Source organism: Amblyraja radiata, chromosome 25, assembly GCF_010909765.2.
Source record: "Amblyraja radiata isolate CabotCenter1 chromosome 25, sAmbRad1.1.pri, whole genome shotgun sequence".
Classification (NCBI taxonomy): Eukaryota; Metazoa; Chordata; class Chondrichthyes; order Rajiformes; family Rajidae; genus Amblyraja; species Amblyraja radiata.
Genome location: NC_045980.1, coordinates 10,793,424 through 10,819,963, shown reverse-complemented (window position 1 = coordinate 10,819,963; position 26,540 = coordinate 10,793,424). Strand labels below are relative to the sequence as shown.

General features: G+C 42.0%; 1 protein-coding gene and 1 long non-coding RNA gene across 2 annotated transcripts; one reads left to right on the top strand and one right to left on the bottom strand.

Moving 5' to 3' along the window:
- Positions 1 to 3,836: 3,836 nt before the first annotated feature.
- lhx5 (LIM homeobox 5) lies at positions 3,837 to 13,931 on the bottom strand. Its single transcript, XM_033043134.1, has 5 exons — positions 13,400 to 13,931; positions 11,423 to 11,646; positions 10,408 to 10,685; positions 9,438 to 9,603; positions 3,837 to 4,863 (listed from the first exon to the last, which is right to left on the bottom strand). Exons 1-5 carry the CDS (start codon positions 13,567 to 13,569, stop codon positions 4,478 to 4,480), a joined length of 1,224 nt encoding a protein of 407 aa, XP_032899025.1. The 5' UTR covers positions 13,570 to 13,931; the 3' UTR covers positions 3,837 to 4,477.
- Positions 13,932 to 17,738: 3,807 nt separating this feature from the next.
- LOC116987255 lies at positions 17,739 to 22,114 on the top strand. Its single transcript, XR_004415679.1, has 2 exons — positions 17,739 to 18,110; positions 19,840 to 22,114. It is a non-coding gene; the product is annotated as an uncharacterized LOC116987255 (long non-coding RNA).
- Positions 22,115 to 26,540: the final 4,426 nt, after the last annotated feature.

The window sequence follows — 26,540 nt, the reverse complement described above, 5'->3', positions numbered from 1 at the left end:
AGAGGCGATGAATTCCACTGTTTCATTTTCCACTCGCACCAAAATATGAAGCTTTTGAAAATCACTGCATACATAACATGCCGTCTCTTTTCGTAACCGACAGGCATTATTCTACAGTTCTACCGTACATGGAAATACAAACATGACATTACAATGGCACGCTCTCCAAAACAAAGGTGTGCCTTTCTGAGTGGCCAATTCGCAATAGTTTCAGATGGATTGTGTGTAAAGCAAAGGGAGGTGAACAATATTCTCCCCATATAACTAGCAAATACATCAAACACTTCGGAAGCGCGGACAATAAACGTGGTGCATTATGAAATGTCCCTGAAACCAAATGCCAGTTATAATTAAGCCTGGAGAAGGGTCCCGACCCAGAACGTCGTCTATCTATTCCCTCCACAGATGCTGCCTGACCCGCTGACTTACTCCAGCACTTTGTGTTTTACTCAAGATTCCAGCATTTGCAGTTTCTTATGTCTCTATGTTTAAACACACGTATGCAGTCAACCAAGTACAATATTGGGGGGGGGGGGGGGGGGGGGGGGGGGGGGGCGGGGGATTAAACCTGAACTCAGACCGCAGATACAAGGGAATGTCAGAAACATAATTACAGAACTCCAACCGAGATAGGGATAACTTTATTTGCTATATATTTCAGTGTAGTTCTATCAATGGCCCAGGAGTAGGGATATTGGGGAATTTAAACCAGCCTTTAGGCATTACAAATGACCTTTTTTGGATTTGCATTTGATTAATGCATGGTGGTGTAGCAGATGAAACACAAAACACAAGCGACTGATACGTTCAGGTGAGTTCCTCCTCCTTGTTAAGGCTCCTCAAACAATATAACCCGCAAAAATACAACATGAATTGCTATTAATATCGACAAATACTTTTGGGTTTTTTTCCTATCTCATTTGCTTTTCTTGTCCAAGTGGGTATCAGTGTTCAGGTATCTGCAACAACAACAAAAAAAATCCACACAAAAGCTGTGTGTGTCTTTTCTGATGAATTTTGCTGGCTCGCTACCCGGGAGATTCATTCCTAAGTTGGAACCCATAAATCAAGAGGCAGCTCCCTATTGTATGCTACATCTTATGCAAAAAGGTGTTTCCAGTCAGTGCCAAAGGCTGCAAAATCCTATTACAACTGAGGTCATTAATTATAGAAAGTCGACAAAACTGAATCCTGCTATTTTTCACTGAAAGCTTAAAATGTATACGGAACCTCGTCATAACAAGCGCAAGCGCGCATCCTGGAGTCACTACACACAATGTACTCACCAGTATGCAGATACACAATGCACACACATGTACAAATGTGTGCACAGTTTACACAATAAAGACATAGTGGTGTGCGTGAACAGATTCACACTTGTATAGAATACATTCAGAGTATCGTTCATCTCCTGCATGCTCCCTCTATCTCATACAGACAGGCCTGCTCACATACCCGTTTTACCACCACTCCACAACCCCCTCCCCGCTCACCCACACGTACTACAAATGCAGACAAGCAGTTATTACGGTTTGAAATCAATTAAAAAAGAAACAGTCAAGGTCATACCAAATGGAGAATCGTTTCTTTGGCACTATCCACGTGTGGCTGGATAACCGTGCGGACACCATTCTCAGCTTTAACCGAGGAGAGGCGGCGGTGAGCATAACTTCACACCGGCATCAAAAGTGTACGCACACGCACACGTGTGTAGCCTGAGTGGAATCCGATTCATACATATGTCACAACAAGGAACTGCAAATACAGGCTCATACCAAAGAAAGACACAAGATGCTGTATAACACAGCGGGCAAGCAGCATCTCTGAATGAGATGGCTAGGTGGACCACATATGCCTCACCATTTTGGAAATCGAACTGAAAACAATAAACCTTTATTTTCGTTTTATGTTGATGGGGAACACGCTGCGCCTTTCCACCTGTAGTTCTTTCAAATTGGAATATTAGACTTTGAACAGTTAATAACTTGGAGCAGGTGAGTAGTTCCCCTCAGACCAAAACATCAGATCATTAATGTATTTGTATTAAGGCGTCCAATCAGGTGTCTCTCCCTAACTACATGGTCCAAAAGGATTTACATACATTTGCAGATTAAAGTTAAGGTGGGTGTTGGTTTACTGAAATACCCAATCCCCGAACAGAAATCGGCCATTAAAAGGTTGGGGTTCCCTCTGCAAACTGGGGGTCAGATCATTTAAGCGACACTTGGATAATGTACATATGAGTCATTAGTCTTTGTAAGGCTTATCGCATATTCCCTTTTCATCCACACCATTGGGGTTCATTTGATTGATGGCTCATTGGCGATAAACCCAACACGGTTAAAGACTTAGAATGAATGCGTCCAACGGGAAAGTGGATTGCAAAGATTCTGGAGGAAATTACACTTACATATTAAATATACGTCATGTGAAGAAATATCAGTAGAACGATTATGTTAATGGTGACAACACAGCGCTGTTGGCAGTTGGCCTCTGTACTGTATCTTTAAATTAAACAGGCGTCTTATTCTGCACTGTGACTAAAAATTACATTCATAATGGGCATTCATATTATTTCAATTCCAAAAAAAATTATTATTAGTTATATATCACGCCAGGGAAATAGAACTGTGGAAACAAAAACTGATAAGATCGGAAGAGGAAACTTGTCGCTGTCTCTCATATAATTATTTCTCAGGAGAAACCCTTTAGCCGCGCTATTTAAAGCTCTTACTGGGGGAGATGGTTTAATTAACCGTCATTTCTGCCCTCCGCCACCTTTTAACGTGTTTTTTCTGTTTTATTAAGAAGTCGGGTAACCAAAAATGTGCTTTAGGTAAGCCGACTGAATGAGATCTCAGCAATTTGCGTTCAGTTTCTGAGCTGACCCAACACTTGATACAATTTCATGATTCGTACAATAGATGCAAGATGAAAACTTGGAATTAATTTGTTGGAATCGCAATGTATAATGAGCACGGCAAGTAGGATTTTTAAACCAACTCTAATATAAACCCGGTTTTGTCAACGCACATTTGTCCAGTCTTGCATCTTGTAAAATACCATGAAAGCTGAGGGCAAGTTGTGATCAAATTATAAAGGACAGCAGTTAAACCATTCCGATCACAATTATATTGGCATGTGAATATATTTAATGTCACAAGGTTATGCATTAGCATCACGCTGAATTATTGCTTATTCTCATTTGTTTCGTTCAACACAGGCAGGCAGTGAAGTCATGAGAAGGGATTGAGGACTCTCTTGCTGTCTTCGAGAGAGTGAGTATTATAATAGATTGTAAAATAGCGGCCTTGCTGGATATATTTTCAAGGGTTTAATTTCGAATTTTATAATTAACATTCACTGCACTATATCCAGCAACTTTGTACGTTCAAGCTACGCGCTTTAATGATAGATTAAACATCAAATCTATTCAGTTCTATCCATTGCATGCTTTGCCTGAAGTAAGGCAGCGATTCTATCATCTGCTCTGGCCGGCAGCCACGAACCCTAGTTGCTATATTCTATGTTTAAGAAGGAACAGTAGATGCTGGAAAATCGAAGGTACACAAAAATGCTGGAGAAACTCAGCGGGTGCAGCAGCATCTATGGAGCCAAGGGTTTCGGCCCGAAACGTTGCCTATTTCCTTCGCTCCATAGATGCTGCTGCACCCGCTGAGTTTCTCCAGCATTTTTGTGTACCTTTGCTATATTCTATGTCGGATGCTGTCTTACAGTGAACGAGCACATACTTATGGACAATCTTATCACCCAGTGCAGTTAACAGAGCAATATTCAGAATAAAGCACTCCTGAAATAAAGTTTTCTGTTCACTCTTTGTAAAAAAGGGATATTTATTCAAGTTTTACTTTTTAACATCAATGGTGACAATTTTACAGTTAATTAAAGAAATTTAGAAAGATGTCACAAGGGGAGTGTCTGGGGGATGGTGGGATGCGAACTAACTACCCAAAGCACTAAAAGTGATTGTCATCATCGATGCCAGATTCTTTCTCTATGACTGATGGAAAGATGGATTGTCGGATGATGGCGGGTGGAAACTAAAACGATCTTTATTCACATCGACAACAGAATCAGTAACTCTATTAATATCCAGTGCCTTCGTCCCACACTTACTGCGGAGCCGGGCTCTCGGCGGGCCGCTTCTCTGCCGCCGCGCGTCCCGGGCGCGCCGCCGACGTGCGCGCCACCAAACTAAGCGTGCGCGCCACCAGCTTCCTCGCCTCTCGCTTTGAGGTCACTTGCATGAGATGGTGTTGGCAATAGGTCATCTCACCTCTGCCTCTGCGGGGAAGGGAGGGGAGGGGGGTAGGTAGGGGAAGGGAGGGGGAAGGGGTGGAGGAGGGTTTTTTAGCAGAGGGTTTCAAAGAGCAGAAAGTTGACTAACCCAATGCCAGCGTGGGGCGGGTCTCCCCACTTGTCTGGGGGAGTGGATTCACTGTGGGGCCGATCCGCTTTACCAGACCGCAGTCTCGTTCATCTCCTGATTCGGATGTGATAGCGGCCCGCTGTAACCACTGTTACTCGACATGGAGAAAGGCGGACTGGGTCCTCCGCTGAACACTTCTCCTGGGATCGGGTGCAGAGGTCCGGTCATACCCGGCTCTGGGCTGGGAGTGTCGGGGTGGGATATCATGTCCGTATACCTTTGGTTTTCGCTGCCACCGATAGTGGGAGGGTGGTGGGCGGATAGGGGAGGCTCGAGTACTCCGAGTGAGGTCGCTCCGGGTCCTGAGGACTGCATGTAGCCAGAATCTGCCGGGGAATGTGCTTGCGAAGACGGGGGGCCGTGCGGGAAAAAGTCATAGTTTGTAGCCTGGCCATAGTAATCTCCTTGATATTCTGCATCAGAAGGAAAAGAGAGTAGTTTAGCTTTGCAACGAAACTCCAACTGATTTCACGTAACATTTAAAAAAAATGCATTTGGGAATCTTACTCGCCCACCCCACCGACCATTGTAACTTTTAAATCGAAGAGATGGTGTCGGGAAATGTAATTTGAGTTCTGCTCAAAACATTACCAGCAGTTAAAATACAGCGGTTTACATAGTTGTCTGGTGAAGGCTTGGTAGACCTCATCCATCAAACCGACAACTAAATCCCACTCACTGAACTCTCGGGAGTGTGAGTCCATGCTGTAACTTGCAAATGCAGCTCAAAAGTATGGCGCTGGCTTGTATTTAATAACACTTTGCAACAAGCCTTAAATGTCCGGTTTAGGGCCGTCCAAGTGAACCCTATTTTGTAAACAATTTCTGGATAACATACTTAGGGGTGGGGGAAAAAAAGACATCGTGTGTATCTTTTAGGGGTTTCTAATCCTAAAGTAAATACAGTATTCTTCCTTTCCTGTCTCCTCGTTCTACACAGTGTGAACACACATGATTTGTGATTTCTTGGGTCATTATTTATAATGATCACTTTAACCAGTTTTCTTGACCTTACAGAAACGTTAGTCAATTGACTTCCACCTGACAAATGAAATGTTGCTTCCTATGCTAGAAAGGCTGATTGCTAAAGCAAACACATTAATACTAACATATGCAACATGTGTATGAATACCTTTAGATGGAACAATGACTATTTTTTAGTAAATATCTGAAGACGTCAATTTAAGCGCCAATGACCAAAGGAATATGTCGTGGTTACATAATGTCTAAAATAAAACATATACTAAGGTAAACAAGGTATTAGTCCATGTGTCCTCGCTGTCTGTTTACCTAGAAGGTTACGTCGTGTGCATGATACAACAGTATGGTTTCCAAAGGGATAATGTTTAATATACCGGTAATTCATAATTTCAATTTGAAACTTGTTGAACGTATGTTGAATGTTGTTGTTCTTAGAGCTGCGATTTTGATACCCTACCAGTTTGCTGAAAGTTTATAAACAAATCAAGGAAAGATACTAAGGTGTGTATTTTATAATGGTCAGTACTCTTCATGCTAATGAAATCTAGCCAAAAAATATTATTCATTTTGTATACCTACGAGACCTCGTGTGTTGCAATAAGGTTTTGATCCTAACTAAAGGCGGCACAGTGGCGCAGCTGGTAGAACTGCTGATTCACAACGCCAGTTTGTGTGGAGTTTGCATGTTCTCCCTGGAACCACATGGGTTTCCTCCGGGTGCTCCGGTCCAACCCCCACACATTCCAATGATGTGCGGGTTAGTGGGTTAATGGGCCGCTGCAAATTGCCCCTAGTGTGTAATGAATGGTAGAATCCGGGGGAATTGATACCATAATGGAGAGAATGAAGTGGGATTAGATTAGTGTAGGATTAGAGTAAATTGGTGGTTGACGATCAGTGTGGGTTTGGTGGGCCAAGGGGCCTGTATTTCTCAATGTTGTATTTCTCCATGACTAAAATAATCAGTTGCGCCATTTAAAAAAACAGGAGATAGATATAACTATATGACACTGGAGCTAAATTCGGATTGACAAAGTGAAGTCAACGCGAAGTCAATCCAAAGCCTCTAGTTTGCTGAAAATAATGAGACTGGCGCAGTGTCGAGAAATGATAGTCGCCGATTCGTTGTTGTAGTAGCTATTTAAAGTATATATATATTCCACAACATCCCACCGAATTTATAACAAAATGTAGAAAAAATAAAAAGATCGGTTTCAAGTAAAGTGTTGCAATTAGTGGAAACATCAATAAAATATGACTGCTGTGATTTTTTGGAAAGGTATTTCTATTATTATATCTATTAATGTTACAGGGTTAACTTGTTGCATTAACTGCGCTGCCGCCATCAAAACTGAACTCACCATATTTAGTGGATTCGGACAGATTTGGGAACTTCTGCAGGACACTTAAAAATAGGTATTGAGGGTGAAATTATTGGGTTTCTTTGGCCAAATGGTTAATTTGGTGAGGGTGCTGTTTTGAAACCAGGAAGCAGAAGGCCGCGGCAAACGGCAAACAGCGGAGTCGTGGCGCTCTGCAAGCGACCCTCCATATGCTCGAAGGGTTCGGGGTAATTGGAACAAATCCTGGGTGAATAAGCGACAAAAGACTGCAGCTGTAGCTTTGTTCGCGGAAACACAAGAGAAAGTGCAGGCTGAATGGGTTAGGCTTCTCTTCAAAAAGACAGCTTCATCACAATGCCGAGCTTTATCGGGCGTAACTTGGCCAGCGCCGGAGCGGAATATCTTACAGAGGGAAGGGTGGGGAGGGAGAGAGGAGGGAGGGGAGGGGAGGGGATTAAAGAGCTCAACAGGCTGCGATCATTCTTTCAATACCCGTGCAGATGCCACAAAACGAGTAGGAAAGGCATAGCAACCGGGCACCTTAACTTGGACGCTCGCAAGGTAAAGTAGGCGGCTATCAAATGGACACTTGGATTACATCTAGAGTGGCTCGGACGGCTCGCAAATATAAATGCAACGTTTAGATAATCATTGTGGGTTACAAAAATAAAATGTTCACGTCTACCTCCCCTTCACTCGCGGTGGACATGACACAAAACAGATGACTCATAGAATGCACCGTGACTAACGCACATCCTATCTGTCCTACCCCGCCCCTCCAAAAAAAAGTGATAAAAAGTGTATTATTTTAAGACTCGGAAACTATTACATTTTGCAGGGGAAAATAATCTGCTCCCCCTTTTTTTATAATCTCGCAGAAATTGGTTCCACGCGAAATGCAATTTGGAGATAGAGCAATCCTATATTCAGACACGTGCCTCATCTAAATGAAGTAAATGGGCCCTCTTTTGCAGCCGGGTTATACAAGGACCCGTCCAACGTGGTTAATGTTGATGTTCTGATTGCAAGTGGGAGCAGAGTGGCACAGCTGATAAAGCTGCTGCCTCCTAGCGCCAGAGACCCGGGTTCGATCCTGACCTCGGTTGTTCTCTGCATGTGTTTGCAAGTTCTCCCAGTGACCGCATGGGAGTCCTCCGGGTGCTCCGGTTTCCTCCCGCATCCCAAAGACGTGCGGATTTGTAGGTTTACCGGTACCCTGTAAATTGTCCCTAGTGTGTAGGGAGTGGTTGCGAAAGTGGCTATGACATAGCACTAGTGTGAACAGTTGATCGGTGGTCGGCATGGACTCGGTGGGCCGAAGAAAGGTCTCGACCCGAAACGTCACCTGGTAGACAAAAAATGCTGGAGAAACTGAGCTGGTGCAGCAGCATCTATGGAGCGAAGGAAAATATTCCCTTTTTCCAGAAATGCCACCTGACCCGCTGAGTTACTCCAGCATTTTGTGTCTATCTTCAGTGGGCTGAAGAGTTGTATCTTTCAATCAATTCAATCAGGCAAACAAACGTAGGAGCTTCTGGCAATAAGAATGAATGTTTCTCAAGCTATTTCAGTGAAATGGGAGGAAATAGTAACATAGTGTCGGGGAATAAGAAAAGTGCTGGTATTCTTCTTTGGTCGGTGTGTGGGCTGGCGTGGATGTGTGTGTGTCTGTGTGTGTGTGTGTGTGTGTGTGGCTGTGTGTGTGTGTGTCTGGGTGTGTCTGGGTATGTCTGGATGTGGGTGGGTGTGGGTGAGTGTGGGTGAGTGTGGGTGTGTGGATGTGTGGGTGAGTGTGTGTGTGTGGTAGAGTGTGTGGGTGAGTGTGTGTGTGGGTGAGTGTGGGCGAGTGTGTGTGTGTTAGTGTATGGGGGTGAGTGTGTGGGTGTGGGAGTGTGGATGTGGGTGGGTGTGTATTTCTGGGTGTGGGAGTGTGTCCGTGTGTTGTGAGAGTGTGAGTGTGGGTGTGTATGGGTGTGTGTGGGGGTGAGTAGGTGTGTGTGTGTGGGTGAGTAGGTGTGAGTGTGTGGGTGTATGGTAGTGTGTGTGTGGGTGAGTAGGTGTGTGTGTGTGTGTGAGTGAGTAGGTGTGTGTGAGTGCAGGTGTGTGTGGGTGTGTGGTTGTGTGTGGATGAGTAGGGGTGTGTGTGTGTGTGTGGGTGAGTGTGGGCGTGAGTGTGTGGGTGAGTGGGTGTGTATATGTGTGTATGCGTGTGTGTGTGTGCGGGTGTGTGTATTTGTGTGTGTGCACGTGTGTGTGTGTGTGTGTGTGTATATGTGTATATGTGTATATGTGAGTGTATATATATATGTGTGTGTATGTGTGGGTATATATGTGTGTGTGTGTGTGTGTGTGTGTGTGTGTATGTGTGGGTATATATGTGTGTGAATGTGTGTGTGAGTGTGTGTGTGTGTGTGTGAGTATATATGTGTGTGAATGTGTGTGTGAGTGTGTGTGTGTGTGTGTGTGGGTATATATGTGTGTGAGTGTGTGTGTATCTGTGTGTGTGTGTGTATGTGTGGGTATATATGTGTGTGTGTGTGTGTGTGTGTGTGTGTGTGTGTGTGTGTGTGTATGTGTGGGTATATATGTGTGTGGGTATATATGTGTGTGTGTGTGTGTGTGTGTGTGTGTGTGTGTGTGTGTGTGTGTGTGTGTGACTGTACCTCCGTAGTAATTGTACGGGGCAGACCCCATCATCTCCGACTCGTCCAAGCGTCCTCCCAAAGGGCGCATGCGCCTGGGACTTCGGAAGAAAGCGTGCCGCCGCGCCCCCAGAGCGCTCAACTGCTTCATCCTCCGCTCCTTGGATCTTCTGTTCTGAAACCAGACCTGGCAAAACAATGGTCCGTGCTTTAGTGGGAATACAGCAATCGCAGCGAATCACACCTACCCACGCGAATACTGAACCACCGGCCCAAAGAAACTGCGTTATATCTGTTGATGTAACTCCCCCCCCACTCACCCACCCCCCCCCCCCCCCCCCCCCCCCCCCCCCCCCCGCCCCCTCACCCACCCCCCCCACCCCCTCCCCACCACCCCCCCTCCCCACACCCTTGTAATGAAGATATTGCAACCTTAATATGGAATGGTCAAAATGTGCGACGTGCCTTTATAAACAATAATGCCTTAATACTTTGAGGGCCGCAGTAACATTGTACCCGTAGCATCGTAGGACAGGCCGGGTAGATTGACGTTAAAGGGGGGAATGGGTGTGATCAGGGACAATCTAGGGCCGCGTTGAGTGTACATGTTTAGGGTAGGACAAAGCTGCAGACTGGTTGCACGGATGTGGTCCCTGCCAGGAAACTATAGTAGCTATAGAAGACCACGTCGTGTGCCCACACTCTCTCGGCCGTGCCCGTACACACCACGCCGTTCTCCATGCAATTCATAGTTAAACGTGTATTCTTGAAATAGCAGCGGTCCCCTGTCTATAATCACTGGCGTCGTTTCGAAATATCTGAGCCTCAATTTAATACAAAAGTAATATAATATATATCTGCGCGCACACATAAAAGATGAATGCAAAATATAAAATTTTCCATCACATCCTATCATGATTTAAAGCAGGAGCTCATCAAAATTAATTGGGAGTGGTGTATGGATGAAGAGAATGCGAGTTTATGGTGGTACCTGAATAACCCGCATGTTGAGGCCTGTTTCCTGAGCAAGCTGCTCCCGTATGTGTCGCGTCGGCTTCGGGGTGGCGGCGAAAGCGGCTTTTAGTGTTTCTAACTGTTTGGCTTTAATTGTGGTGCGCGGGCCCCTCCTCTTGGTGCCGGTGGTCTGCTCCTCATTCTCGTTATTCTGCGTCTCTTTGTCTGACGAGGTTGAGTTGTCCGTTTCTTTTGTATCGTCTACACTCTGGTCCTGGATATCAGGCGATAAACTCCGGTCTGTACACGAAGATACTGCAAGACAAAACCGGCTTTTTTTTGTAATCAACCAGACCGAGGAAGGAATCAGTGAAAACCATTGACAAGATTACAGCATCAACCATTGAAAAAAATACTCGCCGGTTAGCACGAGAAGGGAAATTGTCTCAAATACAGAAAATACGAAATAATTATTAAAATCATTCGCAAAATTTAAAACATGCTTCTAATAGAAAATGCAATTTTCCGAATCAAGTTCTGGTTTTCTAGTTTCATGCCAAAAAAACCCTTTAAATCTCCCATTCAATCTTAATGGTATGTTATTCTCATTTATTTTTATATAATCCAGTTCAACATTTTCAGTAATAACAGAATCCCCGAAAACAGCCTAAAATGTTTAAAATATGTAATATTTGTAAAATGCAGTGGGCTGATTTAAATTACATTAAAAAGCAAGGAGATAATTCCGAAGAGTGACAATTTTAAGGTCATAAATCATCTCAAAATCTTCTGTTGTGTTAGTGTCCAGAAATCAAACGCGCGGGATGTCGTCAAAGAGTTTTAAAGAAATGAGGACGATTGTATGAAGTTTTTTTTTCCAGCACACATTCAAGAAGGAGGGGGGAAAGGGGGAGATACTTTAATACGTCTTGAATTAGCGACATCCCATAAGGAAGAAACACAACGACAACAACAACAACAAAACAATTCCCGCCCACCACAAGCACTAACAATTGTCTTTATTTAACAGCCGCGCGGTCTTCGGGCCTTACCTGAATTTAAGTTGGTGTCTTTAAAACTGCTAGTGCTCATATAATCTTCTTTGCACACAAATTTGTTTTCGTCGATGATATATAGTTCCTCGCCAGTCGACAATTGTTTGTTACAAACCATACAAGTAAAACAGTTGAGATGAAATACTTTATTTCTTGCTTTTCTTACGAGGTCACTTGGAGAGATACCTTGATAACATCCCGCACATTTCGTACCAAACCGCCTGTGAACAAAAAACGGGGGGGACATGTAAAGATATACCACCTCTAGAGTCCAATAAGCCTTTACCACCTCATTGAGATATGTGTGCAATTAGGACAGTCACGAGGCCCTTATATAATTATTAATAGTCATCTGAGTCTGATTGACCAGGTTTGCTCCTTTCGCAAGACGCGAATTCCATTTCGGGCGGTATGTGGCTTGAGGAATGTTCGCGTCTACATTTAAATTAAATCCACACTCACTTGTGTTCGTCCATGTTTGCAATGGAAGCATCTTACAGTTTTAAGATTACAAAAAAATGTAAGGTGGAAATTTGAATATATGTTAATATTGTGAATAATTAATTAGAGTGGAAGATGATAGCAATCCATCAGTGTAAACAGACCCAGAAGTTCTAACAAAAAAATAGTTGGACAATTAAGGCAAAAATGTTACCCTTGCGAGCATTAGATTTTTACTAAAAAACGCTGTATTGTAAGGGAGATGCATATACTCACGGTATCTCAAATGAAATGGGAGAGAGAAAAATACTTCTGAACATTTTCCTCGTTGTTTAATTTAATTTTAAGTTTCTGTTGGAATAACTAGCATTTTAACAGGGAATGTCTCTGGGTCGGAAACATTGCTGAAGATCCCGGGACAGGAGCTCGGTTCGAGGCCAACATCATCCAAGCTCAGTCGCTGGAAGTCTAGAGCACCAAGTCATGCATCGCCCGACACAATTCCCAGCATTATTTCCCTGAACTCAATCCCACAGCTGCCGTGCCAACCGATTTTGGTGACAATGAGGTTGATTTAGTAAAAGAATTAGAGATCATAAGTCATCTTTGTCTTATCCGCGGGGTGTAATTGGTTCATCTGCAGCTCAACAGACGCATTAAATACGTTTAAGTGTTGCTACATTAGGCATCTTAAAAGAATAGTCATATTGCTGAATAGTTTGGATTGGGAAGGAGTCGGGTAGAGAGAAAGGTTCCATTCTTCCCATGCAAATGCACCTTACTTAGGCCCGGTATACACGTGCCACCTGCAGTTTGTAATCAGTTTTTAATACAATGCTTCGTTATCTTATAAATAAGAACACATCTTCTGCGTTTGAATCACAACGCTTCTTTTGCTGATTCCTTCTCAAATCTTTAAAAGTTTCTAAACTTCGGGGAGGGCCGGGGTGGGGTGGGTGGAGGATGCGAGGGGAGGGGGGGGGGGGGGGGGGGGGGCTGGGGGGTAATCATGTACCCCTTTCGATAATGAAACGGCCATACACTGGTTACTCTACATTTGAAGTCCCCGTTTCAATATCTGCCGTTTGGGATGTATGCATTAGAAGGGGCGCGGAAGTTTGAGTAGACCCGGAAACAATTAGACCTAGTTATACTAATTATCAGATAGGCTGGGGATAATTGTTGTGGTGTTTATGTAAATTTTAAATTGCAGTATTACATTTCCACATTAACATCATCTGTGCTGCTCATTATTAAAGTCACGGGCCTTTTCTAAATCCTATTGTAGGCCTGCACCAGAATCAAAATCATAACCCGAATATACTTACTGTTGCTGTTTTAATTGTGTTTGAGTCATTTAAACTTATCTCCACAAATACTCTATGTATAGACGAACAGACGAAACAATTCAATTGGCCAAACAACATTGATCGGTCCGCTGCGTTTCATATTGTGGCACATACTAGACAGGCTGATGCTTTAAAAGAAAACCGTGTCGTTATAGAATGAGAACGGAACTTCATTTTAACTCACCTGAAGAAATCGTTTTTACAGTATAGCTTCCCTTCCCTGGAAAAGCATTTTTCAGTCAAATTACACTTGCATTCACAACACTGGACGCACTTCACGTGCCAGGCTCTGTCCAGCACATTTAAGAGAAACCTATCTAAAATAGGCCTCTCGCAACCAGCACAATGCACCATCGTGATTTGCTTCAGGGGCAGAATTTTGCTTTTCCTTTGGATAAAAAAAAACGTAACTTCAAGTGACTGCAGATTGCACTTCAAAAAATCCAGTTGCTCCGTTCAAGTTCCTCTTGTCAGATTCGCTGCTGCTACTTTCCTCCCCCTGACGAGGCTGGATGCCAGGGCTACGGGTTTTTTTCCTCCCTGAAGTTTGCCGGGGCTCGAAAATGCAAACAAAATAATAATAATCCTCTTTAACTTTCAGATGTGCCTGCTAGCAGCTCATCTTGCTTCTTGCAGCTATCCTTACAGATTCACCAATCAACTCAGATGCATCCTATCTGGGATGGACGGGACTTTTCTCCGCGCTCATGCTGTCTCCATCATCTTTGTGTACGAAGCTGTAATTCGCGCATCCTTATTCAGATTTGGTGACGTTTGGCGTCGCGTACGGGGTTTGTCGCCCAATCGGGCATACGCTGCCATAGAAACGCTTAATTTATAGCATATCTAGATTGAATGCAACATTGTGTCCATACGGAGGCAAACAGCCCATTACCATTGTGGGTGTTAGGTTTACTCGATGTCTAATAATTCCAAGTTAGATTTTTTCCCTCATATTCCTTTCTTATGATACGAAGATTTTCTTGTGTCCAAGTACAGGGCGCTGTTTTTGGTAAGTTACATCTTCCAGGTCGGGTCACTTTTGTGAATAGCGTATATTCTCCCCAGTGCCAGCTTAAAGAAAGTAGATATCCAAATAAAAGTCAATTAAGAGATAAAGGTCGCTTTGCATAAGACTAAACGACAGAGTTCATGCTTTTTTTTTTGCAGGGTGCTCTGTAGGATTCAGCAGCTAAATACAGTTAAGGTTAGGTCTGGCTGTTAGCTTGTGGGAAGATTTCTCCGTCGGTTTCTTTGTAGAGGCAACTTTGTCAGATTGATGCCAAATCGTGGAAAATTGTGAACTAATCCACCACGCAGAGCGCGCTATGTCGCGGTCTGCTAATTTATGTGTGCATTTGGAGAAAATTCCCGATGGAAGGGTCTTTTAAAACTTTCTTAAAAGCTAATTGTCTTTCGATTGTTTCCGAGTGTCGCTAAGAATTTATTGCAAACGCGTTTAAGATGCGCATAAGCAGTTTGTGTTCTTATATATTATGTCCGTTGTGCTACACGTAAAATAAAACAAAACAAACAATCCTAAAATTAATACCAGCCTTGGATTTTTTTTAAATAACTAAAATCGTTCCGGGAAATCGCACATCCACGCTTCGTTGACTTGCGTTTGAGCTCCTTGGTCGCGGCGATGAACGATTATATGTGGTACATTTTTTTGAGGGAGCTGCGATTTTGGTACAGAACCTCTTACCTGTTGTCTTGTGGGGTAATTAGAAAGATATACAGGATGGATTAACTTTGTAGACTTAAGTTCACAGTTAAAAGGGTGGGCTGACAAGTGCCTGACAAAGCAACTGCTAATGGGGAACAGAATGAAGCTGTTTAATTAGTCATTTCATTTACTGCCTTGGCTTTATCAACTTTGCAGGACAACAAAAAAAAACACGTCGTGTTTGCCCACCATTACATATTTCACCCATCTTTCCATCTTTCGTTCAAGGGGAAAATCGATATTTTATCGATATCGATAACTGGGTTAAACTTTAAAAAAAAACGAGGCAACGCTTAAATTGGCACCGTGGGGTTGTTAAGTAATTAACAGCTTAAGCATTTAGTTTGTTGATGTGACATTTGAAACTTGATCTGTTACTCTTTTGCCGCGTTGAATTTCGGTACACGGACGCGACCCGACACAGACTGTGAGGGAAGGACAGAGAAGACAACTTTTGCAATCCAAGATTTTAAGACTATCACCCAACACAGAACTTTTGATTGTACCACAGTGCTTCAACTACATACATAGCGTTACATTTGGGACTAAGACGTGGCCGTAGAATGGAACAAAACAAAATTGTGTTGAAGTTGAAAATCTAAAATCAAAAAATGTTTCACCTGGTCAGCTATAAATAAGAATGTGCATCATTTCATCACCGGGTTCTGCAATAGTTGCAGTGTTTAATTTATTTTATTCAAATCGGACGGATATTCGTGGTATTCACCAAGATTTGGTTGAATTGATTTTGCAAGCAGCACGTTACACCTGATTACCGACCAAGCACATGCAATTTACATCCCAGTCGATGCATGCACACCCCATCTCCCCCATGCTCAAACGGATAAGGACGAGACTGGTTAATTACGACTGGAAACAAAATATTAACGCGAGTGTATAAATGAGCAAACCATGAGCGGGTGTATATATTTGAGCAAAACATGTGTGTTGTGATCTATCGATTTCACCGGATCAGCCGAATGTACCCAGAATGTGTCACAAACCGTGGCATGTTATATGAGTAAATAATATATAATGTACATTTTACACGGTCCTAACTATCTATCTATCTGCCTTCTATCTAGTTATATATTTTACGGAAGGACAGTGTCAAACAGAAACATGCCTCTTAATCAGATCATAGGCAACACGGTATTTACAAAATGTTTTTAGTATTCCTGGAAGAAATTAAATGGAAAATACAATGGACTGTTTTCAAATTGGAATAAATATTTGTTTAATAGAGACAATAAAACGGCAGTGCACGCCAGCCTGGAATCATCTACATTACATAGCCAAGGAGTCGTTTAAGCTCACGTTAACATCGTTCAATAAAAACTCCGCCGTTTTCATTCTTGTTAATTCATGTGTGGTGGGAAGTGATTATTTTGACACGGAACCCCTAAGTCGTTTCCAATCTGCAGTGAAATGAAGCCGAGGTCACGCTTCTGTGACGTTTCAAAAAAAAGAACAAAACCTCTAAAAGGGTTAGTTTGGCTGCAATTTCTGAGTGATAGTATATATGTATTTTAGGAGTCGGGGATTCAGATTGTTATTGAGCTTCCCTCTGTAAAACTACCATGAGCTCTTGAAACGATTCTACCCCCCCCCCCCCCCCCCCCGAGTTGGCCATTGCTCTTTGTGAGGGACCTTTATTTCGCTTGTATGAAAGAGCAAGATGTGATCCAACAAACTCCACTATTAACTATTTGTATATTCGAGAAGTCAGCTGGCTCCCCACTAGATTCGTAAAACACACAACCCCTCACATAATTAAAAACAAATAGCAACTTTGCTCAATATTGCGGGGGGGGGGGGGGGGGAGGGGGTGGGGTGGGGGGGGGGGGGGGGGGGGATGACTTGGATGAAAATCATACATTTCAAAATTATAATCGCTGCCGTGCGTTCTTATTGTTTTCGCACAAAACGCGCGTCTGATCAACTCAAGGACACTTCTACGCATCTCCAAGAGCAATTTAATATCTTGTCATTCCTTAGTCCTTTATTCTAATGGAAAAATAATTTATGTTGTGTTAGACCTTTGTGCCGTGGCCCGTGCTAAACCCTTGCACAACTTTCCAACAAAGCTTCGTATTTCCCCGAAATCCTACGTGGCAAATGTTTTGAATAATGAGAGCCAAACGTGATTTATCCTTGGGTTGAAATGACACCAGCCCCACTTTGGAAAGGAGTGAATTTATCACCGCACCACAGTCGGGTAAATAATTATAAATCAATAAAACCAAGTCAAAGCATCTCTCGTTTACCGAATATCAGAGATAATTCTCCAGATAAAAAAACGAATTTAATCAAGTACAAAAGAAGCTCGTGGGGTGTTATTTATGTCGAAATAGCGAGTAAGTGCATAATTCCAATTTTTAAGAAACATTTTTTTTATTAAATGTACACGCAACGCGATTGGAAGCAGTTATTTTTCCTGTGTGTGTACGATTTTAAAGTTAAACAAACCCAGCGTGCCCCTTGTAAATCGTCTAGGCTTTTTGTAAGTGACTGCTTTACAAATGATAAATTTAAATAGTTCTCAGCATTCATTACCACTGCTTTGATATCAACCAAGCGTGAGAAATTGCATATAGTACCCTTGCACGACTGCCCCGACCAACTACTGAGGACAATCAACATCTGAATCCCTTACCGAGGGAGGGGGTGCGGAGGGGGAGGGGGGGGGGGGGATACTCCTTGTGCAATGGAAGAGTTTATTAAGAATTTATCTAATAACGTCGATGTTATTTATACACATTAACGTATATATTATACTTAATGTATATCAGCACGGTTGCTATCGTATGACTAGGATCTCTTCAAAAATGCATTTCCCTAAAGCAATTTTATAGCAAACAGATCAATTCTTCCGGGAGAGCTCAGATTCCTTGAAAACAAATACTATTTATTTTTATGTGGTCAGATGTAATTAGCTCGTCCTACTCAGTGGTAGGAGCGTCAGTTTACCCAGAAATCTTTTCACTCACAAAACAAGGGAGAAACAATCAGTCATGTATATTAAAATCAATCAATTACTTGTCTCATTAAGAAAGCATGAGAAAGAAAAACAGAGGCACTGTGAGCGTGTGCAGTCATATTGCAGAGCAGAAGTGAAAAGGATTTTTCAGTATTCCCTAATGATGTGGCTGCAATACACCGTAAGGTAATGTGAGCAAATCTTAAGCAAGACGTTTTGAGGGTTAAAAAAAGAGGTGTGGTAAAATATCTGCTACTAGATAAGGTGATAAAGAAATAAAGTATTTAATCTGCTCAATTTATTTGTGGAACATTATCCGCGGTAAAATATGTATGCTACTCTTGACGTAGCCGTGATCATAAATTATATGGTATTAGAACTTGATGAATTTGTGTTTACCTGTTACTTTGGGTTTGCTATGAATGAAGGTGATACATTGTTACTGCCCCATTTACTATTGTTTAGAAGGTGTCGAGAAACGTTGAAGCGCGCCACTACCCCGGCTGGCACCCGCTCAGAGCTTAAAGTGATCGAAGTCAAGTGCGGGAGAGAGCTGCTCGCCTCGGGCAAGCAGTACACACTCAGATGGTATCAGAAGAATTTGCTTCCAGCAATTACAAGATATATATATATATATATATACGAAAGAGAAAAAGTCGCCAGCATTTGGTGTCAAGATGTATATATATATATATACATACACACACATACACATGAAAATGTGTGTGTGAATCTGTCTGTATGTATATATATGTATATATATAGACATATCTTGTAAAATTATGTGTGTGTATATATATATATTTACACACACATCTGTGTGCGTGTCTGTGTCTGTGTCTGTGGCTGTGTGTATATATACATATATCTTGTAAAGTTATAAAGTAACATATGTGTGTGTGTGTTTGTGTATGTCTGCGTGTGCATGTGTGCATACATATATCTTGTAATGTTATATATATAGATACAGAAATAATCATATATATCTGTATATATTCCGATGCCATTTTGAAAGCTTTCCTCAGCAGCATCTTAACGATATACTTTAGATTTTACAGTCACGTATTTCCAGAGAAAACAGTGTGCTGGCTCATGGCAACAATTAGCGAACGTAATTATAATTCTTCTGGTCGAATAAATTCAGCATCATATACACACTTGGGTTCTGCACACTTGGCGCATATGTGGTGTTCTACCAGAAGTTTTGACACCTCAAAGCTCCTTTGATTTGCAGCTAGAAGCAGATCTAGAAATGCATTTTGAATCTTTTTTGTTAGCATTAGTTTTTTGCTTTTAAACACGCGTCGCTTTATAAAGAACCAGTATCGTTATCGGATCCGCAGAAATGCTTTGACAATTGATTTTTGTTGCACACAGCATCTCTGGCTAAAAGTTTAAAAGGAGTTTGGGATAGACGACGGAATATCCTACTGTCTGCCGGGCAGTACAAATGCCTGCTGATCTTATGCCACTGAGCTAAAAGTAAATGGCTTTGAATTTGATGGAGCCAAACCTCTTTACAGTCAACATCAACGTTCTCGTTTTACAATCAACTTGGTTTTCTGGCGTCATTAAATGGGTGTAAAGCCAGATAAAATACTAACTAGCCACCGTACACCGGGATTGGGGGCCCCGAGCAATAGATGTGAAATCACAGAGGACAATTATATGTAAGGTTAATTTCAGAGGAACGTGGTCCATAGTTGAAATTAATAGGGAATTCTAAGTATATTATCACGATTGAAATATTTACACGTCGGCATATTTGTAATAATGCCATATTTCCATTCGAAGTTATTTGGGCCTGAGATTAATTATATACATTTGAAAATATATTATAAATTGAAAAAAAGTTTTATATTAAAAAAAAAAACCCTAACAGCAGAAACTCATAGGGTTTGATGTTTCTTTCTAGTTGTTTTTGCTCCCTTTCCCTTGAATTCGGACGAGATTGGAATGAAATGTGATAAAGGGAAACACGGGAGCAGCAGAAAATATTTCTAAGACTGTAGATCATTCTACAGCGAAACAACGCGCCGTTGGGGAAGGAAATGCACCTAATTGATTTCAGCCAATTGAACCATACCTTTCAAATGTTTCCCAAAGAAGAAAGGTCATCGTCTTCCGTTGAATAAGGATGAGATATATAAATGCCATCTGGTTTAACATGCATGGAACATTTTTCTTTCGTTTTATTATGCGGGAACAAAGGACACGCGATGGAGATTTGAATGCTACGATATTTGCATAATTATTCATATAGTAAAACCTATACGCTTATATTAAAAGTATATCGAGGTTTCCTTCCTGGAGAACGCCTGTCTTTGTAAGCCTTTGTGAAATAAAAACAAAACTCGAGCTCGCTTTGTCCAAAACTGGTTTATGAAGATTATTTATGAAACTCGACACAACACAATCATTCGATATATCTCCTTTAGTTTCGGGAACACCAAGCAATAACCGCAATACATGGAAGGAATTCCCGCGAGAATGTTTATGAAGATTTAATAAGTCACTTATTATGTAAATGCATTTTTAAGAGTCTAAACTAGAGACGCTGCTCTTTGGGGTCCACACGAGGTGAATTGTTATTACTGCGAGAGTGAACCGAACGGCTTTTTTACTTATCACGGAATTGTCATTCAAGATCAGTTGTAACTATGCCTCGCAACGAATATGATATTCAATGTTAAATAATATTTTGCGGCCTTCGGATCCCCTATTGCTGTATTCATTGGATAACTGGAACTTTTTGTAAACTCTGGATAGGAGATTATTTGTGCAACTCGCTGGCGTCACTTGCAACCCGTAACATGGTTTGGAATGTAAATTTCGGGAATAGTATCCTGTTATATACGGTTCCACTTAATGATCACTCCAAAGTGTGCAAAGACACGAGAAGTTCGCTATCAATAATGCTTCGTTAGTTTGTGTCAATATGTGGTCGGTTAATTTAACTATCATAGTGAGGTTTATAGTAATGATTTAAGTCTTAAGGTGGAAATCATTGAAGTGTATAAAGCAACCTATCAGAAAACGGGTCTACCGCAAATCGTTCACAGAACATTATTGTCTGATCAATAATAACTTGTCAATTGCTTCATTCCAGACACCATAAAAGGCCAATGGGAACGGCACTGCGTCCTTATAAGCAGAAAGTAGTTTACAGAGGCACCAGGAAATGTAACAGTGGAATATTGAGCAAATTTATGGAGTGGATAACTCAGGCCTCAAAAAGGGTGAAAGGTTTCGTTAAACATCCTTTATAGATTATGGAATTAAGAAAATGACTATGTGATTCAGAACACATGATGATTGCACAGTATTTAATTTTGGGCTCTGAATTAACAATGGGAAATATGGCATAATTCCAAGTTGGAAAAAAAAGTATATGATTCTTTATCCTAAACACTTCCAGCATTTTAAGTTGTATACATCATGTTCGACAGTATGCAGTTTCTTTTCCAACCTATAGTTTTAAAAACATATGTTCCATAAGTTTCTGGACCTTTTCAAATAGACCTTTGGTGCGTCTTTCACGTTTCATCCTCAACTGAACGTTTAAAGAAGATTTGAAAATAGTTGAAAGATTAGTGGATCCTGAATGAAAACATAATCTTAATTGCGAAAATAACTATTGACGGGAACACGGAGGAAGGAAGATGGGACAAGCATCAGAGATATAGATGATCCACCGGGAAAATATAAAGTACCTCCTCCCCCTACAGATGCTCCCTGGTCTATTGTGTTCTCACACCAGCGTTTGTTTCAGCTTCTCTAGATTCGTCGTAATTACATGTTTCTCTACATTGATTCTTTTTCAACAAAATCTCCCAAAATAAAACCCCGGAATTAAATATATGATTTCATTTTGCAATAAAAGGCACAATTGGGTGAATTAAATTGCAACCACGCTTTCCCTCTGTATCTTCCACTTTGAAATAAGTGTCATAATCTTAGGAACAAGGTACAACTATTCACCATAGCAGGTTGCTTCAGTAATGCATGTAAACGTGTTAATTGATGGATTGACATGGATTGTACATATCATTTAAAAAATACGTAGTAAAAAATTTGGTACTTTAAAATAATTTGTAGTTAGTACATTTCAAAGAATGCTTTTTGATCTTCACGTAGCTTAGATGTTTTTTTTTCATTAAAGATTTAACCAAGTGGATTGGTGTGATCTACATTTGCAACCATGTGGGTTTTTATTCGGGAAGAGTTGTTATTTTTGGTGGTGGGGTGGGAGAAGTTGTAGTGTGTGTGTGCGTGAGATGGAGGGAGGGTTGGGGTGGATGTTGACCAAATAAATCGAAGATGACTCACGTTGGTGAAAAGAACACTGGTTTGCGAGGAAGATGGGACCTTCCTAACGCACGTCCCAATACCCGGTCAAAAACAACATCGGCACAACCCTGGCAAAGGATCTCCCGCCTCTACCACTTCCTCACCCAACTTCAACTCCACCCAATCTCAATCCGATTGTTTACAAAATGGATGGGCGGTATTGAACTTCTAAAGAGAAAATAGTCAAAGTTGATGTAAGGCCAACTTCCGCCGCGTGCCAGAGAAATTAAAGATACGTGTTCCAAAAGATACATATTTCTCAATTCTGATCATCTAAAAATGCTCTCCAATTACCAACGTTTTGCGAGATTAGGTGAAGGGCGTTTTTCCTTAGACGTTAAAGCATGACTTAAGAGATCGACTAATTTTCTAACATATTTCGAAATGATTAAACCACTGCAAGCTCAGCAGGAAACACAGACGGGTCGTCGTGAACGCTTTGCTCTTTAATTAAGAGCACAGTGAAGGGATGGCATTTTCATTTCGAGCCAGAGTTGCGGATGCAGAGTGAAGTAGCGGCAAGAGGAGTCCCTCCCTCACGCCTTCTTTTCATCCTCCGGACCCCGACACTGCGAGATTACTTCTTTATCGGCGAATCGAATCCAAGCAGCCGGATCCGGGATTATTATTGCAAAGGATCGCCTGATTACATCGGACTATGGCTTGATTTAACCAATCATTGGCAGAAAGCGGAAAAATCATCTGATCAATACGTAAACAGCATTAATGCAGCGGCTAGCCAAAGCAAACCCATCTTACACAAATGTTTCAAATATGGGTCCCAACTCTCATTTTAAAGCATGTTAATTTTATTTCACTAAAGAGATAGAATTTGATTTTGGAGAAACATGTATTAAATAAATTCTAGTACATATAAAACTGTACCAGATGCAAAGATGTCCTGGACAGAAACGGAATGACATGTATGAAACACAAAGTGTTGGAATAACTCAGCGGGTGAGGCAGCATCTGTGGAAGGAATGGACATAGGCTGTTTCGGGTCGTGACTCTTCTCCATGTTGAAGAAGCTGCTCAGTAACTCCAACACTTTGTGTTTGCCTCATGATTCCAGCATCTGCAATTCCTCTGAATGTCATGTATTGCTGGCAGTTATTTGAACGGCGACTCCAAATATATTTTACTTCTCTCCAAAGATGCTGCCTGTCCCACTGAGTTACTCCAGCTTTTTGTGGTGACTATCTTAGGTTCAATTACAGGTTCTTTCCTACAACTGTCAGGGGTTGAAGCAAACTGCACAACCCTCGACCACCACAGTCCACCTCTTGTACTATCACTGACTATTTCGTTTTTCTCTCTACTCGAGTGTTGCACTAAATATTTTCCCCGCTCTGAGTCCTTTCTTTAGAAATGTAACGTTTAATCTATGTCTGATTTGAGTATAATTTGTTTTAGTGTGTTTATCTAAGACTATCTACCTGTGATGCAAGATTATCTTTTTTACCTGTACATGTGCATATGACAATAAAGTTGATTTGGAACGAGAAGGTTGTAGGTTGAAATCCCAATCCGAAGATGAGAACACATCCCAACACCGAGACACTAGTACTGTCCCGACTGAATGTATTCCCGTCCTTCAGATATTAAGCTACGCACATCTCACTTAACCCTCTTGGTTGGGTGTAAAGGGTTGCATGCTACTACAACAAGGAACAGAATATTTCTTCCGGCTTTATTCAGTTTCATTAAAACCCATTATCCGGTCATTGTCCCATTCTTGTTGGTGAACGCTTGCTGTGTGCAAAATGGAATTTAGTCCTTTTGGTTCTTACCAATGACCATGGAAATTGAGGCACTCAGCTTATCGTAGTCATGTAGTTCTCCATCACCACATGGTCCAAATATACTATTTAATTATGTCTTCTCCCATTAATGTTTTTACTTTCATAGCTAAGATTGTCAAATGATTTACATAACTACAATATTCCCAGATAGAGAGAGGTTTTGCCCACCTTTATTAACTTAGTTATAATGCATATTTTTAATGGAATTAAACTTGATAACGTTTCAATGCAAGCTGAAATCATGCCTGGCATTGCACGACGACTCAACGGATTGCATTCATGTTTGCCTTAAGATAAAGGAAGCGTCAGATGAAAACTTCCTACTGTCTTCTTATTTTCGAACTGGGGTCACTACATGGGCTTCAGGCATAATGAAGTAAATGCTTGTAGTAAATGAAGTAAAAACGTTAATAGTTTAAATAAGGAAGGCAAGCTTTATGAAAGTAGTCTGAATAAAGGTCCCGACCCGAAACGTTGGCTGCTCATGTCATCCACAAATGCTGCCCGACCCGCTGAGATCCTCCAGCACTATGTGTCTTTTCCATTGCAAGCTAGCATCTGCAGTTCCTTGCTTCTCCCTGAAAGATCCGCAAATGCAATTCCGTACTTATTTTCTGGAAATGTGCTCGTGTTTTCACCTTAAAGTTAAACGCACTAAAGTCAATTCCAGTAAATGTATTAAAGTCAATTGTGACATTTCAATTGTGACAATTGTAAAGTCAAATTAACATTTTGGACGACTGCACAACAAATAGTCTATTCCTTTTGTTGTTGGTGGCGCTGTGTGATGTTAATACTGGATGTTTGATTGCATTTTTTATTGTGAATCAGGAACAAGTTGGATGCACAGTTCAGTGGGCAGGGCGAGGTGGCAGGGCAGAGCAGGAGATGTCCGAGTGCTGGCGAGCCCGCTGACTCTGCTAGGGCGGCGAGCAGCTGGCGACCCGAGGTCACCGTCAGGTGGGGTGGCAGGGCGAGAGCGCAAGGGAGAGCCCGGCGCCAGCTGGAAGCGAGAGGCGCTAGCGGCGGAACTGAGCAGGTGAGAGGGGCTGGCGGCAGCCGAGCCGACACCTGATTGCCGCTCGGCAGCTTCCCGCCGGCTCTCTGCAGCTCCGGGCTGCAGGGTAGATAGATGCACCGGGAGCGGAGCGGCGGGGAAGTGGCTCTCCCTCTCCCCCGCTGCATCTCCCCCCCCCCCATTGCATATGCCAAGGGCCGTGATTGCACCGGGCAGTCTAGCTTTCACTGGCCCACGTCAGAATTTCATTGCATGATCCCATTAATGAGGCTTAAATGTTTCAACACAAGTTCCACAGCGAGCCCTTATTTTGACAAGTGTAGAATCAAGCAATTACTTCCAGCACATTAACGAATTCGAGGCATGATTATCTGCAGCCCGGGGTGGGGGTAGGGTGCACATATATCACCTTTTGCATTAAACAAAAATGCATTTTGAGGAAGGTGGACAACCCAGACCGTGATTTGAAATGTAAACAGCGGCTGCTTTATTATTCCAACATTGGTCAATAACAATACCTTTGCACAGGCAAATCGACTTGCTGGCTTCAACGGGGCAGGGAATCCCTTGCACTAGAGCCAGCTGACTCAGCTCTGACATGGAGCCCTCTCGCATCGGGGTCGTGAGGAGCCAGAGCTCCCGAGATGGGGGCAAATCTTTCCAAAGCCCTGCAACATGAGAAAAATCACCACACTCCTAGAATCCGGTCTGAACAAAAGCCGAATACCTCTGCCCCTTGTTGTTATTTTCACTTTGTTACACTTTTACTCACTTTCCTTTAAAAACACAATCCCTTCATCCTAATAAAAACAAATACCGTTGTAACGCACAGACAATTGTGCAAACAGCAATTTTCCCATCCTATCAATTATTGAAAAGCAACACAACGGGTGATATCAAAAAAGGTAGGGTGACAAACGCAAGCCGAAACTATTGTTAATTTCAACATAACCCACCCGCCTCCCCTCCTCCTTCCTGCAAGAAGACAAAACAGGCGACTTTGCATGGATCCAGGCAGCAGCAATCTGCAAACGGAGGTAGCATTATCGCTGGTGGATTAGAAGAAGCATGATGATAACTGATTCACCAATTATGTTGAAAATCACGCAGCGACTGTGGAAATGCAGTTACACTAGAAGTTCATGGGCGGGTGATAATGTTGCGTTCAGGAAACAAAATCTTTCAGGTCATGGAGCTAGCTGTGAGGGAAGACTGAGCTGAAAATAACATTGACTAAGTGCAGAGCAATGACTCTTGCTTCTCTTTACAAACCCTGATGTTTGCCACAAAAGGAAGAACGGCAGCAAACAAAGGCAGATTAATCTGTAGTTAGATTGCCTTTTAGTGAGAAGATGGCCTTGACGAGTTAATTAAGCAGCAGCCTGTAAAACCAGTCTATTTGCATAGTAAATCCTGGCCACTATGCAAGTGTGGACAATTCTCGTT

What these genes read in the sequence shown, in the direction of transcription:
- lhx5 (XM_033043134.1), bottom strand. Translation starts at nt 13,569, where the DNA reads ATGGTGCATTGTGCTGGTTGCGAGAGGCCTATTTTAGATAGGTTTCTC. An exon ending in AGACACCAACTTAAATTCAG is followed by an intron (nt 10,686 to 11,422) that starts GTAAGGCCCGAA and finishes TTTGTCTTGCAG; the next exon opens with TATCTTCGTGTACAGACCGG. An exon ending in TCAACATGCGGGTTATTCAG is followed by an intron (nt 9,604 to 10,407) that starts GTACCACCATAA and finishes TTGTTTTGCCAG; the next exon opens with GTCTGGTTTCAGAACAGAAG.